Consider the following 14,227-nt stretch of genomic DNA (forward strand, 5'->3'; position numbering starts at 1 on the left):
TTTGGGGATTTTCTTTGTTTTTGGATCACCCTGCCTCGGTGGGAGACTGCCGACTTGTTGAAAAAAAAAATTAGATAAAAAAAAATGAATGTAAGATAAAACTTCTTACTTCACTTAAATACTCCTCAATTGTAAAGGTACAAATCTAATGAAGTGGAAATAAAAGATTATTTGCAAATGATTAATAATAATTACAACATATTCTAACAAAATAAAAAGAGTAAGTTTTGTTCAAAGCAACAGCATATCATCTCTCCTTTTCCATGCGACAGCCAATATCTCTGCTTGTCCATGGGTCTGGTTATCATATCTTATGATTCAGTACATTGAGGTATCCCACCAAAAGTAAAAGCACAAGTTTCAACTTTTAAATTTAGTAATCTTTCTTTCTTTCAACACACCGGCCGTATCCCACCGAGGAGGGGTGGCCTAAAAGGAAAAACGAAAGTTTCTCCTTTTGCATTTAGTAATATATACAGGAGAAGGGGTTACTAGCCCTTGCCCCTGGCATTTTAGTCGCCTCTTACAACACGCATGGCTTACGGAGGAAGAATTTGGTTCCACTTCCCCATGGAGATAAGAGGAAATAAACAAGAACAAGAACTAGAATGAAAATAGAAGAAAACCCAGAGGGGTGTGCATATACTATATGCTTGTACTTGTATGTGTAGTGTGACCTAAGTGTAAGTAAAAGTAGCAAGACGTACCTGAAATCTTGCATGTTTATGAGACAGAAAAAAGACACCAGCAATCCTACCATCATGTAAAACAATTAGAGGTTTCCGTTTTACACTCAATTGGCAGGACGGTAGTACCTCCCTGGGGGGTTGCTGTTTACTAACCTACTACCTAGAATTAACATAATTTATCTTACTATTTGTGATGCCCATCAAAAACTTTTCAAATTTCATGATAGTATGTACATACCTAGCAACTGCTTGAGCCTGTGGAGTGTCACCTTGGCCTCGTCTGCACATCTCTGAGAGTTGCTGAGAAAGACTGTCAACTTCCTCACAGAGTGCCAAAATTCCTATCTGTGCTGGCCCTGTCAGTCCTGATGCAACCTGCAAAAATATTATTAAATTATAACAAATCTCCAGGACAAAATGATGACCACTAAGATGTGAGACAGGAAGATGCTGCAACAAAGACAGACAGAAATGCATGCATGCCAATGGGAGAGCAGAAGGAAAAGTCACAAAATTAGGATAAAAAGATGCATGTACATGAATTACTGTACATAAAAGAGTAGAATATTCTTAAGAGCCTAATAAAAATGCAGTCAAAGAAAAGTGCAAGTAAAATAAAGCTTTAAAGATTTAGGAACAAATTTCAGAGTTAAAGGAAGGAGGGGTATGGGTCCCAGGAATGGCAAGAGAGAGAGAATAGAGGTTTTAAGTGGCAGGAGATTGAGCATCCAACAGGCATGTGTGAGCAAGTTAGATGTTCAGATTGAGTGGACACAAGTGATTTACAGCTGTTATGAGTTTCATAGTAAACCTAATGATTTTAAGATTTATATAGAGAAATTTACTGGAGAATAACTGGTAAAACTGCATGACAATGAAGAAAGATACTTTTACAGAAATGATTTTTAGATAGAAAGACATTTTCAAATTTTTACTGAATGCAAAAAGATGTAGAAACATTGAATTACATCATTTAGGTTTGTATGTTAGACTGGGTAACAGAATCTTGGCTGTATATCAGAATTTTAATCACTAATATTAACAAATAAAATTTTTTTTTTAGCTAAAATCTTGGTAATTTAAGGAGGCGACAAACCTTTTTTTCAGTGATAAAAAAAAACTGAAATTGAAAAATTATGGAAAACAATGTTTTCTTACCAAAAAATAGTGCATAATTCTGGCAACATGTTGATGGAATCAGCTTGTTTCTATCATATTTCTAAGTGTTTTTCCACAAATGTAATTTTTTGTTCTTGCTATCAGCAAGAGGGTATGTTGGCAATTAGTGTTTTGTTTTTTACTCCAAAAATTATTATTTTTATGGCTGTTTCATTCTAAATACTCTATGTGGCAACTTTTGTGAGGACTAGAGCGAAAAGAGCAGTGAGATTCTCTCTCAGTAGCCTGCAGGCTGTCAACAAGGACGGAGGGGTGCAACATGCTCAGATTTGGCGGGCCATAACCACAGAGTTTTACATAAAACATAATTAGGAATAACTCAGGAATAAGTTATTGGCATTGTTTTCCCTCTCATTCGAAGAGTATTTATAGGAGCATCATGATTTTTTCACATGTTATTGAGGAATGATGGTTCTATTGAATTACACAGAAGGTTTGCGATATATTTTACCATTTTGTTTTTATTCAATTTTTTTCTCCCATAAGAGTTCTTAAAAAAAAAAAAAACCACATTACAACATTTTGTACAGGTTGGCCATCACTAATCCGGCATCACTGGGACCCGTAGTGTGCCGGATTAGCAAGCTTGCCAGATTACAGAGTGGTTAGGTTAGAAAACACTTAATTAACCTATCAGTAGACTCTTTCTGCTGCATCTTTCTCATTTTCATCACTGCTTTCTCCTCCACTGGTTTGCTGCTGTGGATTTACAACCAATTGCACAATTTCCAAGTCAGTATAATGATGAAATTTGAGTATAATGATTTGAGTCAGTATAACGACGAAATTTGAAATTATGGTAACTGAAATTAGTGCTGGATTACTGATGGAACCGGATAACTGATTGCCGGATTAGTGATGGCCAACCTATAATAATGCAATCTATTGACATTTCGCTCAAACGTCTGTGTAATTAGATTACCTAACTCGTTATCTTTCAACTGATGTCGATTAAAACATTGTAAGTCTTACCAATTTTGTAGAAGAAGGATAGATTTGAGCCCTATAGAATAGGGCACCATTTATTTTTTTCTATCTAACTGTAAGGAAAATAGTCACTAAAAACAGTGTCTAGGTTTCAAATGCCACTTAATTCACAGTAAAAATTCCACTGAAATTGAACCAAAAGAAAAAAAAAAAGACAAACTGGCTCATCACCCCTTTAACCTTTGGTGATTTGGGTAACAAGGCAACAAGTGAGAATAAAGACACATTTGCTTTGCAATGTGTATTTTTATGCACCTTTGCTCTGCATTTCATGTCTTCATACCCAGGAACCATTTGATGAATATATTCCAAAGCACCACTTACATGTGTTTATTATAATAGAGAGAATTTAGTTAACAACACAAATGATTGGGGAGAAACTTATCTAAAAATATATGGCAAAAATTAAATGAATCGTCATGAATATCACTGAAAACTCCTCAGATATTACTTTCATGATTATAATAGCAGGGTTGTGGAAATATTAAGCATTTATAAAAAAACTGACTGACCACAATAATTTATTGTATTAGTAACAAGGCAAAACAGGATATACTATGCAAATTATGTTTAAAAAGTTAGCATTTCAAATATGTGAAAACTATACAGTTCAGTGCTATGGAAAAATAGTTAACTGAAACTTTACCCTTTTGCCTTCTTCCACAATAAGTGCAATAGCCTGTTGTCCAAGTCCTTTATCATCGAGTGAAGGGTTGTTGAGCCAGCGCTGTGCCTGTTCCAATCGTCCAGCAACTGTGTGAGCAGGCTGCTGTACACCACTTCTCTCGACGTTGTTTACTGCTCGGGAAACAGCTCCACCCAACTCATTCAGTTTCTCACCAATGCTTCGTGCCAGACTTTGGCCCTGCAGGTAACAGCATACTATATATACAGTATGTGTATGTCAAAAAACTAAGCATAAGCTAAAAATTAATGACTATAACTTTGTATTATATTGATAATAAAAGTTACTATATTACAGAGATATAACAACAAAAAACAGCTCAATAAATTTTATATAATAATCTAGGTATTGCATATTTATATAAAAAAATACAGTGAACCCTCGGTTATCGGCCATTCTGCTTATTGGCCAACTTGCTTATCGGCCGGTTTTTCGGCTTCCGGTTATCGGCCATTATTTCGCTTATCGGCCGTACTGGACGCTTATCGACCGGCGACGCTCGCGCATTCCTGAGTCAGTGTAGCTGTATCGCTGGCTGAGTAAGGAAGCTTCTGCTCATCCATCCAAACATTTGTCTATAAATCAGTGCATTTCTTTGTTATTTATTAAGTGCAACTGCAAAATAAGTAAGCATGGCCCCAAAGAAAGTTCCTAGTAAAGTTCCTGTGGTAAAGAAAGTGAGAAACATGATGGAATTTAAGAGAGAAGTGATTGAAAAATTTGAGAGTGGTATGCAAGTGTTGGAACTTGCCAGGATGTATGGAAAAAACACATCTACCATCACTTCCATCCTGGCAAAGAAAGAACAAATCAAGAAAGCTGATGTTGCGAAAGGAGTAAATGTGATAACGAAACTAAGGTCACCAATAATGAAAGATATGGAGGGGAGGGGTAAAGGAGGTTTTGTGTGCGAGGGGCTTGGACTTCCAGCGGGCATGCGTGAGCGTGTTTGATAGGAGTGAATGGAGACAAATGGTTTTTAATACTTGACGTGCTGTTGAGTGTGAGAAAAGTAACATTTATGAAGGGATTCAGGGAAACCGGCAGGCCGGACTTGAGTCCTGGAGATAGGAAGTACAGTGCCTGCACTCTGAAGGAGGGGCGTTAATGTTGCAGTTTAAACTGTAGTGTAAAGTACCCTTCTGGCAAGATGGTGATGGAGTGAATGATGGTGAAAGTTTTTCTTTTTCGGGCCACCCTGCCTTGGTGGGAATCGGCCAGTGTGTTAATAATAATAATAAATCAGGGAAAAACAATTAGTGGGAGACAGTGTTGTGGAGTCAGTGATTTGTGAGAAGGCAAAGCAGTTGTATGCAGATCTTGTAAATAAAATGCCTGGAACAAGTGCTGCTGTTATTGAATTTAGGGCCAGCAAAGGCTGGTTTGAGAGATTTAAGAAGCGCAGTGCATACACAGTGTGGTAAGGCATGGAAAGGCTGCAAGTTCTGATAAATATGCGGTTGAAAAATTTGTGCAAAATTTCAAGGGGTACGTAGAGGCTTAAGGATTCCTCCCCTAACAAGTGTTCAATTGTGACGAAACAGGCCTATTTTGGAAGAAAATGCCCAAGAGGACCAACATTATGCAGGAGGAAAAGGTCCTGCCTAGACACAAGCCTATGAAAGACAGGTTTACTCTTTTGTTCAGTGCTAATGCTAGTGGGGATTTCAAAGTGAAGCCTTTACTGGTGTATCACTGAAAATCCCAGAGTATTCAAGAAACACAATGTTTTCAAGAGTAAATTGTATGTGATGTGGAGGGCTAACAATAATGCATGGGTCACAAGGCAAATTTTCAAAGAGTGGGTAAATGATGTGTTTGGCCAGAGTGTGAAAATACCTCCTGGAACATAAATTGCCACTCCAGTGCCTCCTGGTACTGGACAGTGCTCCTGCTCATCCTCCAAACTTGGAGGAATTTCGTTTCATCACATTGAAGTTCTTGCTACCTAACACCACTCCTCTCATCCAGCCCATGGACCAGCAGGTCACTTTTAACTTAAAAAAAAAAAAACTGTACACCAAAGCAGTGTTTCAAAGGTGCTTTGAAGTGACCTTGGACACAGATTTGACCCTGAGAGAGTTCTGGAGGAATCACTTCAATATCCTCCACTGCATAAGACCCACCTTTACCTGGAAGTAGTCTCCCTCTCTTCTACACACCCTAACCAGAGCCTCACTATCCTCATAAAAACTCTTTACAGCATTTAGTAACTTACTACCTATTCCATATACTTGCAACATCTGCCACATTACTCCCCTATCCACTCTATCATATGCCTTTTCTAAATCCATAAATGCACTGAAAATTTCCCTACATTTATCTGCATACTGTTCACATATATGCTTCATATAGGTAGTAGGTTGGTAAACAGCAACCACCCAGGGAGGTACTACCGTCCTGCCAAGTGAGTGTAAAACGAAAGCCTGTAATTGTTTTACATGATGGTAAGATTGCTGGTGTCCTTTTTTCTGTATCATGAACATGCAAGATTTCAAGTACGTCTTCCTACTTCTACTTACACTTAGGTCACACTACACATACATCTACAAGCATATATACACACACACACACACCTCTGGGTTTTCTTCTATTTTCTTTCTGGTTCTTATTCTTGTTTATTTCCTCTTATCTCCATGGGGAAGTGGAACAGAATTCTTCCTCCGTAAGCCATGCGTGTTGTAAGAGGCGACTAAAATGCCGGGAGCAAGGGGCTAGTAACCCCTTCTCCTGTATATATTACTAAATGTACAAGGAGAAACTTTCGTTTCTCCTTTTAGGCCACCCCACCTCGGTGGAATACAGCCGGAGAGTGGAAAGAAAGAAAGAAAGACTCAGTAAACTTATTCCTCTACAAATTTTACAAACTCTTTTGTCCCCCTTCCCTTTATATAAAGGAATTATACATGCTCTCTGCCAATCCCTAGGTACCTTCCCCTCTTTCATACATTTATTGAACAAAAATACCAACCACTCCAACACTATATCCCCCCTCCCTGCTTTTAACATTTCTGTATGATCCCGTCAGTTCCAGCTGCTTTACCCCCTTTCATTCTACGTAATGCCTCACGCATCTTCCCCACACTCACATCCTGCTCTTCTTCACTCCTAAAAGATGGTATACCTCCCTGGCCAGTGCATAAAATTACTGCCTCCCTTTCTTCATTGACATTTAAAAGTTCCTCAAAATATTCCCACCATCTACCCAATTACTCCATCGCCCCATCTACTAACTCCCCTCCTCTGTTCTTAACTGACAAATCCATTCGTTCCCTAGGCTTTCTTAACTTGTTTATCTCACTCCAAAATTTTTTATTTTCATCAAAATTTCTTGACAGTGCCCCTCCCACTCTATCATCTGCTCTCCTTTTACACTCTCTCACCACTCTCTTCACCTTTCTTTTACACTCCATATACTCTGCTCTTCTTATAACACTTCTGCTTTGTAAAAACTTCTCATAAGCTGCCTTTTTCTCTTTTATCACACCCTTTACTTCATCATTCCACCAATCACCCCTCTTTCCTCCTGCACCCACCCTCCTATAGCCACAAACTTCTGCCCTACATTCTAATGCTGCATTTTTAAAACTATTCCAGCCCTCTTCAACCTCCCATTAATTCTTATGGGAATAATTATTTTGGTTATCGGCTGTTTCAGCTTTAGGCCGGCCTTCTGAAATGGATTACGGCCAATAACCAAGGGTCCACTGTAATAAAAATCAGGTTTATTCATTTTGTCTAATATTCATATAGTAATTACCAACCATTGTGATTATGTCACGGAAGTGCTACATGTGTCTCATGGTCTATTCATCATATGAATGAAGGTTGCTTTCTGTAAATTACATTAACCAAAGCTTTAATAAAATTTTTGCAAAACTTTATGTCTATAGTCCATTAAGTGGATACTCTAACTTTATGGACAATGTGTGATGTATTACTCTGAAAAAATCTGATAATAAAATTTAAGCAGGTACAACAGTTTTTTACCATTTTATTTACAAATGGTTACGAATTTAAAATCTTATTTAAATATGGCTTTTTTTTTTTAGTTATTCAATATATTTGTTTTAAAAAGAAGAAAAAGGCACAATACAGTGAAAGAAAGAATTTTATAAAATATGGTTAGGGAGTTATTTTAATTTTTTATAAACCCTATAGGTAAGGTTATGGTTTTCATGTTTTTTTATTAACAAGTATTATGAAAGGGTACAAAGCTTAGTATTATTCTGGGGGTAAAAAAAAAAATTTATGGGTGGTAATTTACAGTATTGCAAGTTAGTAGCAGTGTATCATTAATTTAGTACCTGTGGTGTAGCTCCTTTCCCATCCTGACGCAACTCACACAGAGCATCAGTCATAGAGGAAATATCCCCTGACAATTTTCTGATGGCATCACGATCTGGTGGTAATGATCGCTCTGCAACCTTTCCAGCCTGGGACAATATTTGACGAAGAGATTTTTCTCCGATGCCACCACGCAGAGCAGTTGGATCCTGTTTTCAAAAAAATTCTTTAAAAAGCTAAAAGAAAAAAAAAAACACTGGTAACCAGTTCAAAATAATTTAATAAGCCTCCAAGCATTATCTAACGGATTTAAGCCCAATGAGTTTCCAGACCAGGCAATAAAGTATGAAAATGCCAGTATGACAAGGGTCATCGTTTTCTATACAAAAGTTGTCCAGGCACTTCTTGAATCTGTCAGATAAATATTCTGTAAAGACATACTTATGTGCATGCATATTTCTGGCACCTACTGTGTATGAAGAGCAACAATTTGTAGTAGTCAGACTTTGATTTAAAGGACTTCAGAAGTACCTGAGTAAATCTGCTAGATCAGTTGATTCAGAAAGAATGGTGTCATTTAGTAATAGAACTGTCCATTAATGTTACAATCACGACAAAACAATCTCATCTCTATCCACCACAATCCCCATAATAGTCACCCGTTCACTCCTTTTAATCCATTATTTGAGGATTTACTAGAGCTCCATGGAAACAGTGAGCAAACATAAGAGAGGAAGCATAACATGGACAAATCTAAAGCATGAATATATAGCTGTACAATTTTAAATCAAAGTTCTGCCAGTATTAGAAAAAAAAAATGTGTAAGAAGGTAGGAGTACATATGTGGATTTCTTATAAAATAGACAGTGTTGAAATACGTAACAACTAGGAAAATTGAAATACCGTACTGTAGTTTTATTAAGTATCTGTCATAGGACATACCTAACTGTATAATCTTTCTTGCACAGTTTTAATGAAAAATATTAGTTGAGGCTAGTCATCTACACAAATGTTGCACAATTGTACAATGTAATCTCATTTATAGCTCATTTTTTGCTCCTTTTCTACTCATGCATAAAATATTTAAGAGTTATCTCAATCTTATACCTGAAGCCAGTCATGTGCAGCCTGAGCTTTGCCATCAATAGCATTGAAAGCTTTTTTCATAACGGTCAGATTGTCTGCATCCCACTCCTCTTCATCATAAGTTGTAAGTTGCAAAACACGAATAATTTCGTTGATCTCATCTGTCATTCTCCCTGGAAAAAATAAACAATACTGAAAACAACTTTTTTCCTTGTTTCACTGCAAAGGATAAAATAGTGTTTTCTTTTAACTGCACTTTTCTATAACATTCCTTAACCCTTTGACTGTTTTGGTCGTATATATACGTCTTACGAGCCAGTGTTTCAGACGTATATATACTCAATAATTCTAGCGGCTTCAAATCAAGCGGAAGAAAGCTGGTAGGCCCACATGTGAGAGAATGGGTCTGTGTGGTCAGTGTGCACCACATAAAAAAAATCCTGCAGCACACAGTGCATAATGAGAAAAAAAAACTGATCATTTTTTTGGATTAAAACGCCGATTTTGAGGTGTATTTTCGTATAGTATTTATCGATGTATTTGCGTTTTCATGGTCTTAGGTGATAACATATTACAGAAATAGAGATGATTTCATTACTTGAACGATGAAAACGACCTTGAAACTGAGCTCAAAGTAGCGGAAATGTTCGATTTTTACCAATGTTCAGGAGCAAACAAATCACACCACATGTCCAATACACGTCAACTGGGGAGTCTAATATTCTTTCACTAGTGCACTGATATTATTTATACCATTTTTACAATAATGCAGTAGTCTGCATAACAGTAAATTTTGTATTTTTTTGTATGAATAAAAAATCAAAATAGAAAGCAATAATAATACAAGAGGGGCCTAGAGATGTGACTAATGAACAGAGAATATGTTATTTTAGTGCCAAGAATGTCTACCTTGTTTATTCTGGACCCTATTTTGAAATTGGCATCTTTTTTAGTTTGTGTGAAATTGGCCAAATTGCCAATTTCTGACCACAATATTGGGTAGTCTAAATTGGTAAATGGGAGGTTTCTTGTACTCAGCTGATACATAAAATGGAGTTCTAAAGAAATAGCTATGAGTTTGGTCAACTGGTACAAGGGAATTGGCTGAAAATAGGGCTCAAAGTCGGCGAAATCGCCGATATGCATATGTCGCTGAGACCGCTAACTTCGCGGGAGCGTAATTCCATGAGTTTTCGACCAAATTTCAAACTTTTGGTGTCATTACCATCGGGAAAAGATTCTCTATCATTTCATAAGAAAAAATAATTTTTTTTTTTTAAATTTAGCAACATAGAATGACAGCTTCAGAAAGGGGCCTGAAACAGTCAAAGGGTTAATAACATTACTTGAAAGGAGTTGCAATATGAAGTCACGAGGCAGAAAGCCATATTTATTAGGGATATAATATCCCATGCTCCATTTCTCCTATGCCTTCTTACTGCAGACTAAAATGTCTCTCCTACCAACTGATTACATTTAGCAAAGGAATTACAATCTATAAGACTTACCAGCCAAATAATTTCTGTTTTCAGCAGCTTCCTCAATACCTTTCCCACCCTGGTGGAAGATCTGGATAAAGATTTTCATAGAACAGATAAGGATGGGAGACAGTGTCTTTACACCCTCCAAACACCGCATCAAGATTTCACGATGAACTTGGTGTGTTAACTCTTGTTGGCGACCATCTACATCACGAGAAACCTGAAGGCACCAGAGTGTAAACCATAGATGAATTAATAGAATAAATAATTATTTTCATCTTAACAGCCATCTCCCACCATGGCAGCGTGACCCAAAGAAGAAAACTAATTTACCACATTTATGCAATCACTCTTTCAAGTGTGCTAACATTACAATTTAATTACCCTACAAATAGAACATTCCTGCCTTTTAGAGTGCAGGCAATGCTCTTCCCACCTCCAGGACTCAAGTCTGGCTAACTGGTTGCCTCTGAATCCCTTCCTAAAAGTTACTGGCTCATATTCCAATGGCATATCCATTAAAAAAAAAAACTTGTTTCCATTCACTCTTATCTAACATGCCCACACATGCTTGCTGGATGCTCAAATCCCTAAAACTCAAAGTTTCTTTTGTCCTCTCACTCCAACAGTTCCTGGGCAACCTCTACCCCATACTACCTTCCATCCTCAACTTATTCCTTCTCCATCCTCTTACATGCATAAACCACCTTAACAACTCCTTCTCAACCCTGTGAATTATACTTCACATGGCCTTTTAATTTCTATGCTCTGAATTTTTTTCGTAATATTCAAGAGCATAACATCCCCACTGCATCTAGCTTCTGTTTTGCTTCAGGATTCAAAACTCATGCCTTGCATCCATATACAACTGTTGGTTATCACTATACTCTGGTACATTCCCTGTTTTGCCTCCACAGATAAACTTCTTTCTTTAAACAGATGCCATAGCACACCCACCTTTTCCTCCCTTCATCTACTCTATGGTTCACCTCATTCTTCACAGACCCATCTGCTGACATGTCCAATCCCAAATATCTTAACCCTTTGACTATCGCGACCGTATATATACGTCTTACGAGGTACCATGTTTGACGTATATATACTCATAAATTCTAGCGGCTTCAAATCAAGCAGGAGAAAGCTGGTAGGCCCACATGTGAGAGAATGGGTCTGTGTGGTCAGTGTGCACCATATAAAAAAAATCCTGGAGCACGCAGTGCATAATGAGAAAAAAAAAACTCCGACCGTTTTTTTTAATTAAAATGCCGACTTTGTGCTCTATTTTCGTATAGTATTTATGGTTGTATTCTCGTTTTCTTGGTCTCATTTGATAGAATGGAAAACATATTATAGAAATAGAGCTGATTTTGATTGATTTTACTATAAAAAGAACCTAGAAATGGAGCTCAAAGTAGGGGAAATGTTTGATTTTTGCCAATGTTCAAAAGTAAACAAATGATGCCATTGTCCAATAAATGTCCAACTAGCCATTCTAATATGCAGTCATGAATGGGTTGATGTTATTTATACAATTATTACAGTATTTAGATAAGGCTAAAGAGGTCTTTGTGGCATTTATGGATTTGGAAAAGGCGTATGACAGGGTGGATAGGGGGGCAATGTGGCAGATGTTGCAAGTGTATGGTGTAGGAGGTAGGTTACTGAAAGCAGTGAAGAGTTTTTACGAGGATAGTGAGGCTCAAGTTAGAGTATGTAGGAAAGAGGGAAATTTTTTCCCAGTAAAAGTAGGCCTTAGACAGGGATGTGTGATGTCACCGTGGTTGTTTAATATATTTATAGATGGGGTTGTAAGAGAAGTAAATGCGAGGGTCTTGGCAAGAGGCGTGGAGTTAAAAGATAAAGAATCACACACAAAGTGGGAGTTGTCACAGCTGCTCTTTGCTGATGACACTGTGCTCTTGGGAGATTCTGAAGAGAAGTTGCAGAGATTGGTGGATGAATTTGGTAGGGTGTGCAAAAGAAGAAAATTAAAGGTGAATACAGGAAAGAGTAAGGTTATGAGGATAACAAAAAGATTAGGTGATGAAAGATTGAATATCAGATTGGAGGGAGAGAGTATGGAGGAGGTGAACGTATTCAGATATTTGGGAGTGGACGTGTCAGCGGATGGGTCTATGAAAGATGAGGTGAATCATAGAATTGATGAGGGAAAAAGAGTGAGTGGTGCACTTAGGAGTCTGTGGAGACAAAGAACTTTGTCCTTGGAGGCAAAGAGGGGAATGTATGAGAGTATAGTTTTACCAACGCTCTTGTATGGGTGTGAAGCGTGGGTGATGAATGTTGCAGCGAGGAGAAGGCTGGAGGCAGTGGAGATGTCATGTCTGAGGGCAATGTGTGGTGTGAATATAATGCAGAGAATTCGTAGTTTGGAAGTTAGGAGGAGGTGCGGGATTACCAAAACTGTTGTCCAGAGGGCTGAGGAAGGGTTGTTGAGGTGGTTCGGACATGTAGAGAGAATGGAGCGAAACAGAATGACTTCAAGAGTGTATCAGTCTGTAGTGGAAGGAAGGCGGGGTAGGGGTCGGCCTAGGAAGGGTTGGAGGGAGGGGGTAAAGGAGGTTTTGTGTGCAAGGGGCTTGGACTTCCAGCAGGCATGCGTGAGCGTGTTTGATAGGAGTGAATGGAGACAAATGGTTTTTAATACTTGACGTGCTGTTGGAGTGTGAGCAAAGTAACATTTATGAAGGGATTCAGGGAAACTGGCAGGCCGGACTTGAGTCCTGGAGATGGGAAGTACAGTGCCTGCACTCTGAAGGAGGGGTGTTAATGTTGCAGTTTAAAAACTGTAGTGTAAAGCACCCTTCTGGCAAGACAGTGATGGAGTGAATGATGGTGAAAGTTTTTCTTTTTCGGGCCACCCTGCCTTGGTGGGAATCGGCCGGTGTGATAATAAAAAAAAAAAAAAAAAAAAAAAATTACAGTATTGCAGTAGTCTGCATAATAGTAAGTCTTCTATTTTTTGTTTGAATAAAAATTCAAAATAGAAAGCAAGAGTAATATCAGAGGGGCCTGGAGACATGACTGATGAGCAAAGAAAATGTTATTTTAGAGCCAGGAATGTCTGCATTGTTCATTCTGGACCTTATTTTGAAATTGTCATATTTTTAGTTTTCGTGAAATTGGCCAAATTGCAAATTTCTGACCACATTATTAGGTAGTTTAACTCGGTAAATGGGCAGTTTCTTGTACTCAATCGATAGAAAAAATGGAGTTCTAAAGAAATAGCTATGAGTTTGGGCGACTGGAATAATGGAATTAGCCGAAAATAGGGCTCAAAGTGGGCGAAATAGCTGATTTGTAAACAGCGCCGAGGTCGCTAACTTCGCGAGAGCATAATTCCATAAGTTTTCAATTAAATTTCGTTTTTTTTTTTTTTTGTGTCATTACAATCAGGAAAAGATTCTCTATCATTTCATAAGAAAAAATAATATTTTTTTTTTTAAATTCTGCGACACCAGGAGACACCTCAGGATTGGGGGTTGTGACAGTCAAAGGGTTAAGATGTCCACTTCCTCCATACTCCTTCCTTCTAATCTGATATTCAATCCATCATTGCCTAAACTTTTAATTGCCCTCATCACCTCGCTGTTGTCTACATTTACTTTAAAGTTCTTTCTGTTACATACCCTTGAAAATCTGTCCACCAGCCTTTGAATTTATCTTCAGAATCCTTCAAAAGAACTGTGTCATCAGCAAAGAGCAACTGTGATAATTTCATGTTTACATCAGAACCAGCATTTAAACTCACACCTCTTCCCAATACTATAGCATTCCCTTCTTTTACAAACCCATCTACAAATATATGGAACTAT

The 14,227-nt window shown here is 37.8% G+C and overlaps 1 protein-coding gene across 21 annotated transcripts in view; it reads right to left on the reverse strand.

The window, feature by feature from the left end:
• The window catches only part of LOC128695868 (vinculin-like), a gene marked incomplete at its 5' end in the record, with an annotated part of 191,280 nt that extends 180,666 nt beyond the window's left edge, over positions 1–10,614 (reverse strand). For all 21 annotated transcript variants that reach the window (XM_070084918.1, XM_070084917.1, XM_070084912.1 and 18 more), the window contains 5 exon segments: positions 928–1,064; positions 3,502–3,720; positions 7,848–8,036; positions 8,935–9,086; positions 10,422–10,614. In XM_070084918.1, the coding sequence (XP_069941019.1) occupies positions 928–1,064; positions 3,502–3,720; positions 7,848–8,036; positions 8,935–9,086; positions 10,422–10,614 (890 nt within the window).
• Between the last annotated feature and the right edge of the window lie 3,613 nt (positions 10,615–14,227).

The sequence above is a fragment of the Cherax quadricarinatus genome, chromosome 14 (assembly GCF_038502225.1).
Source record: "Cherax quadricarinatus isolate ZL_2023a chromosome 14, ASM3850222v1, whole genome shotgun sequence".
NCBI lineage: Eukaryota > Metazoa > Arthropoda > Malacostraca > Decapoda > Parastacidae > Cherax > Cherax quadricarinatus.